This window comes from Natator depressus, chromosome 20 (assembly GCF_965152275.1).
Source record: "Natator depressus isolate rNatDep1 chromosome 20, rNatDep2.hap1, whole genome shotgun sequence".
In the NCBI taxonomy this organism is placed as follows: domain Eukaryota; kingdom Metazoa; phylum Chordata; order Testudines; family Cheloniidae; genus Natator; species Natator depressus.
The window spans coordinates 24,461,332-24,468,295 of record NC_134253.1 but is presented as its reverse complement, the minus strand read 5'-3'; the positions used below and the strand labels follow the sequence as shown (position 1 = coordinate 24,468,295).

The 6,964-nt window shown below is 62.0% G+C and overlaps 1 protein-coding gene across 1 annotated transcript; it reads right to left on the bottom strand.

Moving 5' to 3' along the window:
• Positions 1–1,073: 1,073 nt before the first annotated feature.
• LOC141975071 (uncharacterized) lies at positions 1,074–6,273 on the bottom strand. Its single transcript, XM_074935241.1, has 2 exons — positions 6,005–6,273; positions 1,074–4,421 (listed from the first exon to the last, which is right to left on the bottom strand). The coding sequence occupies exon 2, from the start codon at positions 3,037–3,039 to the stop codon at positions 1,702–1,704; it is 1,338 nt and encodes a 445-aa protein (XP_074791342.1). The 5' UTR covers positions 3,040–4,421; positions 6,005–6,273; the 3' UTR covers positions 1,074–1,701.
• Between the last annotated feature and the right edge of the window lie 691 nt (positions 6,274–6,964).

The window sequence follows — 6,964 nt, the reverse complement described above, 5'->3', positions numbered from 1 at the left end:
GTGGGTGCCCTCTGGGTGCTGGCGCTGCCCTACTTTAGCTGCCTGACCTACTAATGCTGAGATGCCAGCCAGGCCCGGTGCTGGCCCAAATAGTAACCACAGTACCAGGGGAGCAGCAGCAGGGAGATGCCCCCTACCTGCCCCCCCCCACACACACACACCACACATTGCCCCCGCCAGCACCCCTCCTCCCCCGCCTGCTGAGGCTGCCATGGGGAGACTCCTGGCTCTGGCAGGGGAGCGGGGTCTAGTGGTTAGAGCAGACAGGGAGCTGGGAGCCAGGACTCCTGGGTTCTACTTCCTGAGCCAAGGATAGAACCCAGGAGTCCTGGCTCTTTGGGCTGCACTCAGACCATTAGGCAGCACTGCCATGCTTCCTCCCATGTCTCCTGGTTACACCCTTCTCCCTGCGGTGGGTGTCTGAGTCCCAGGGCACGGCTCCATGCTGTCCCCTGGGTATTGGGGGGGGTATTGGGGTATACCCCAAGGTACAGTTGCTCTAACACCCCCCCCCCATCACCAGGGGTTCAGGCTGCAGAGCCCCTCGATTCTTAACATGGGGGCCCCCTTGATCTGAAGCCTCAAAAGAGGATGGGGAGCAAAAATCAGACCCAGACCCCCTCTTCTGAAAACAGGGGGAGGCATGGTGTCCGAGACGCACCTCGTATGGACCAGCCACCACCTGCAAGCACAGTGCCCCCTCCCGGCCCTCCAGCAGCCAAGGGTGTGCAACTTGTACCATTCCTCCCCTATGTAACCATCCATCCATGCCCCCACATACCCATCCATCCATCCATCTATCCCCATACACTTTCCTCTCTGTAGATCCCCATGCACCCCTGCAATCTATCCAATGCCGTACACACCTACCTATCCATCCATCCCCACACACCCCCTCTATCTATCCATCCTGTACACCCTATTGCCACACTCCCCTCTATCTATCCATCCATCCCCTATCTATTTTCCCCCTCCATACACATCCATCCATCCAACTTTCTTTCCTTCTCTCATTCCACACCCTCCCCCCACAGTGGCTTCACAGCACTTTGGAAAATCTTTTTGGGACATTTATTTGGATTTTTTTTTTAAAGATACAGGTTTTATTTTCATCAAATGTTTCCCGACTCAGAAAATCCCCCACCCCCACCCCCCTGAATCCCAGTGGCATCAACACAGCTGGCTGGCGGCGTTGCTGGTGAGACAGTCCCAGCGCGAGGGAGACTGCTGGTCCCAGGCCCTGGCTGCACCCCGCTGTCAGCATCCTGGGGGCTCCAAAGCCAAGGGGGTTGGGGGGGATGAGGAGATCCTGCTTGGTCCTCCCCCTGCAAGGCCAGCCCCACCCAGCACATGGGGCTCAGACCTCAGCTTGGTGGGAACCGTCTGACAGCTCCCAAATCTGTGAGCTCAGCCAAGTGGAACCTGCTGCTCTCCAGATCCCCAGGCCTAGCAGGATGGGGATTTCGCTTCTCACCGGATCCCAGCCGGGCAGATCCCCGGGCCCAGCAGAACAGGGATCTCTCTGCTCACCAGATCCCAGCCGGGCAGATCCCTGGGCCCAGCAGAACAGGGATCTCTCTGCTCACCAGGTCCCAGCCGGGCAGATCTCCGGGCCCAGCAGGACACTCAGTGTTGGCTTTGTCCACGTCACCTGCCCAGGCAGTCGCTGTTCAAGGGCCGTGCCCTGCTAGAGGGCACCGCTCATATGGGCCTGGCACCCTCATTGTGGCAACTGCCCCTCCACCCGCCGGCGAAGTCCCCGGACTCCAGCCTGTTTGAGGGGGGCAGGGGGCTGCAGTAGAGGAGTCTGTCCAGGGTGCCGGCGGCAGGGGGGTGCCCGTTGAGGAGCAGTGCCTGCCGCACCAAGGCCGCCATCTCCTCGTGCCTCTCGCTCTCCCAGTCAGCTGGCGCCTCCTGCTGGCAGCCGGTGGCGCCAGGCTCAGGGCCCAGGTCCTGGCCACCACTGCTGTGGGCCCGGCACTTGAGGCGCAGCTTGTGGGGCAGAGCAGCCAGCTTGACGTCCGGGGCAGGCGGGTAGGGGGCGGGCGGGCACCCCCAGCCGGGCTCCTCCCCACTCTCCTCGCTGGAGTAACCTGCAAAGGGGGAACTCAGCTCGACCACCATCTCCGTGGGCTCCGGCCTGGCCTCCCGAGCCACCTCCTCCCCAAGGAAGCCAGCAGGGGCGCCGTAGCCCTCGGCCCGTGGGCAGCCATACGGCTCTGGGGGGCCCTGCAGCTCCCCCTGCTGGCAATAGGCCTCACAGTCGCCATGGCGACCCCCGGGTATCTGCTGGGCATAGCTCCCCAGGGCATTCTCCTCTTCTTCCTCCTCTGCCCCGTCCCCCTGCTCCGGCACCCCCCAGGCTCGGGGCGGCTCCACCGCGGTGAAGCCGTTGGCGCTGAAGAGGATGACGCCCCGGGAGGCCGGGGCCTGGGGGTCGGGGGGGCGCAGCGCCCCGTCATCGCCCCGGGCCCGGCTCACGGCCTGCGCCTCCCCCGGCGTCCGCGGCAGCGGGCTGTCCCGGGAGGAGCCGTCGGACATGTCGGAGAGGGAGCCCCGCGGCGAGTATTTGGCTCCGGCGGCATCCCGGCCGGGCTGCTCCGTCTCGGACGAGTCCTCTGAGTGCTGGGCCCGGGAGGAGGCGCTGGAGTAGCCGCTGCTGCCCCCGCAGCGCTCCCGGCTGGCGGCGCTGAGCTGCTGGCTCTTCTCCACGAAGGCGGCGGTGCTGAGGAGCCCGAAGCGCAGCTTGAGCTGGAGCAGCTCCGTCTTGAGGCGCAGGTTCTCCTCGTTGAGCGCCAGCACCCGGCTCTCCAGCACCAGGTCGTTGAAGCGCCGCTTCTCCCGCGAGCGCTTGGCCGCCTCGTTGTTCTTCCGGCGCTTCTCCCAGTAGCTGGCGTCCTTCTTCTCGTCCGAGATGAACTCCCGCTTGCGCCGGCAGCTGGCGCTGGCTTTGCCCTTCAGTGCCCGAGCCCGGGGCATCGCGCCCTCCGGGGGGACGCCCCCTGCCACGCACTGGGCAGGCGAGCGGAGACCCTCCATCGCAGGGCCAGAAATAGAACCCAGGGCTGAGATCTGGAACCCCTGCTCTGACCCCCGACACTCCTTCGGCGCCCTCAGAGAGCCCAGGACGGTCGCCGGGGAAGGATCGGGACGCTGAGGTTAGAGATGGCTCAAGAACTCACCCGTGGGTCTCCGCCACCGGGATATGGGTCCACAGATGCCTGTCACCGGGACACTGCGCCCTGGATCTCTGCCATGGGGATAACACACCCCAGATCTCTGCCACGGGGATATAGGTCCACAGACGTCTGCCACCGGGACAATGCGCCCTGGATCTCTGCCACGGGGATAACACGCCCCAGATCTCTGCCACGGGGATATAGGTCCACAGACGTCTGCCACCGGGACACTGCGCCCTGGATCTCTGCCACGGAGATAACACACCCCAGATCTCTGCCACGGGGATATAGGTCCACAGACGTCTGCCACCGGGACACTGCACTCTCTGCCACAGGGTTAACACACCCTAGATCTCTGCCACGGGATATGGGTCCACAGACATCTGCCACCGAGACACTGCGCCCTGGATCTCTGCCACCAGGACACTGTGCCCTGGATCTTTGGCACGGGGATAACGTGCCTCAGATCTCTGCCACGGGGATATAGGTCCACAGATGTCTGCCACGGGGACACTGCACCCTGGATCTCTGCCACGGGGATAACACACCCCAGATGTCTGCCACGGGGATATGGGTCCACAGACGTCTGCCACTGGGACACTGCGCCCTAGATCTCTGCCACAGGGATAACACGCCTCAGTTCTCTGCCACGGGGATATAGGTCCACAGACGTCTGCCACTGGGACACTGCACCCTGGATCTCTTTGCCACTGGGATATGGATCCACAGACGTCTGCCACCAGGACACTGCACGCTGAATCTCTGCCAGGGGGAAAACGTGCCCCAGATCTCTGCCAGGGGGAAAACGCGCCCCAGATCTCTGCCACTGGAACAGACGATTCTCGCTAGCTCCTCAGCCCAAGCAGTTAACAAGCCCGGTGGACAGGCAAGCTGCTGCCGTGCGCGGCCCTCCAGCTGCGACCGACAAGCCACGATGGGCACCCTCGGGCGCCAGCAGATACATTGGGGACCTGTGGACCATCTTCTGGGCGCCTGGAGGAGCCGCTGTTCCGCTAGGGACTGTGGGATTCCGGGGGGGGCGGTTCAGGCTCGGCTGGGTCCCTTCTGTGCCTGCCGGCTGCGCTGGGAAGGCGCTGGCCCCCGGCCAGGAGCTCTGGCCCCCGTGTCCTGCTCCGGGAGGCTGGCTGCGGAGACGCGGCTGGGCTGCGGGCGTTGTGGGATGTGAGGCGGGCGGGGGGCGGGAGCCGTGTCAGGTCCGGGAGGAGGAGGAGGAGGGAACACCTAGGAGGAAGGACACGGAGGGCGGTTGGAGCACGGCCCAGCACGTCACACCCCTCTCCGCCACTTACATAAGCCACAGGCGAGCAGGTCTGGGCAGGGCGGGAGAGGCCTCTGGGCCCAGCGGGCAGCGCGCCCCACATTCCGCCCTGCTACGGCGATGCGTGTGCCATGGCCTGCCGGGTGCCAGGGCTGCCCCAGCTACACGCCGCGCACCAGGCATACACACACACCACACAGCTACAGACACCACACACACCGTGCACACACACACACACACCGTGCACACACACACACACCACACAGCTACACACTGCGCACACACACTACACGGCTACACACTGCACCAGCAGTCACCACACACACCACAGTTACACCACGCACCACGCGTGCACACACAGACACTACACAACACACACAATACAGCTACACACCATGCACACACACACTACACACCACACACCAACATATCATTTGCACACACACTACACACCACGTATGCACACACTACACACCACACAGCTACACACTGTGCAGACACTGCACACCACACAGCTACACATTGCACACCGCACACACTCATACTGCGCACCTCACCACACAGCTACACACTGCATGCACATGCACACACACACAGACAATACATGGTGCACACACAGTGCACATTGCACACACGCACACACACACACACTACACACACTAGACACTGCACACCACACCAGTACACACTGCACACCACACAGCTACACACATCGCACTGCACGCGCACACACTACATATGCACACACCCTGCACCCAGCTACACACCATGCACACACGACAGTGCCCACAGCTACACACTGCGCACCACACGTGCACTTACCACGCACGCACACACTGCCCACTGTTTGAACACACAGCATGCATGCCACACACTGTCCACAGATGCACACTGTATAATGCCTGACACACATTGCCAACAACTATACAACACGCACGCCACACCACACACCGCAAACACATCACACACATCACACTGTACATGCTGCACCCCGCACACACCACGCATGCACACAGTGCACACCGATCACACACTGCAGACTACACAATTACACACTGCACCCCACACAGACACTGCACAACACACAATACGCACTGAACACTGTGTACATCACACATCTGACACTATACTGCACAGACACACGCACGCACACACTACACAATTACACATTGCACCCCACATAGACCTGACACGAACGCTGCCCAACACCCACACTGTACCATACACATGGCACACATTACACAACTACACACAGCACCACACACCCACACTACACACTGCACACCACCCACTGCACACCCCACAGAGACACCACACACACACGGCCCAACACACATTGCACACCGTGTACGCATCACACACTGCACAAGGATACAATTACACCTTGCCCCCACACAGACATCACACACTGCCCAACACACACCATACAGCTAGCACCACACTACACACCACCCATCAGACACGGCACACCCCCTACCCACCAGGCACCTGCCACACACAGTACCCCATGCACACAACATCACACAGTGCCACACTACACCCCCACCTTGCAGCGCCCCTGCTTTGACTGCCGGGGCGGCTGTAATGTGGCACGTCCGAGCAGTGGCAGGGCAGCCGGCCCGGGCGCGTCCACCCTGGGCAGAGGGGAGCCCTGAAAGCCAGACGAAAAGAGCGAGGCAGCTTCCCACTCTCCTTCCTCCCCTGGCCTGGCTCTTTCCCGGAAGGAGGCCAGTGGGGCTGGAGCGGGGAGGTGGGTTGCACAAGGCAGGACGCCCAGTGGGTCACGAGCCCGTTGTGCAACTGACCCAGTCCCGGGGAGGAATATTTCCAACCCCCTGGGCCGAGCCAGGGCGTGTGTGTGGAGCAGCACGCTCAGCCTGTCCGCCCCCGCCTGCGCGAGCCAGGCCGGCAGATGTGAGCACTAGGAATATAGGTCAGTAAACATTGAATATTTATCAGCCCCGGCAGTCAAAACAGGTCCGCTGCTGGCATATTGCACAATGCCGCTGCTTAGGCCCGGGCACGTCGCCAGCAACCTACTAGCCTAGAAAGCAGTTCTGTGCGAAAGTCAGAGGAACAATGGGGCTATGGGGCGGGGAGGAAGTGGGGGGATTGGAAGCGGCAAAGGGGCCTGGGTGGCTTAGCTCCATGCCGCCGGGTCCGATGCCGCCCGGAGAGATGATCTAAGCAGGAGCTGAGCCAGGAGGGGAGAAAAACGCGAGGCAGAAGCTGCAGACGGCAGATTCAGGAGACGCGGCCTCTGTCCTCAGGTGTGCTGAGAGATCTGGGGCAAGGCCCAAGATCACCAAAGGGGTTTAGGCACCTTTGGGACCAATGGGAGTTAGGTATCTCATGCCCTTGGAAGACCGGGGCCAGATTTTTAAGAGCTTATTTAGGGCCCAGTCTGCAAAAGCGTCTGCCCCTCACCAAGCCACCAGGTTCCACCATCCAGCCTGCTGCCCCTTAAATTGCTCTGGGCCTCAGTTTCCCCATCTGTAAATGGGGG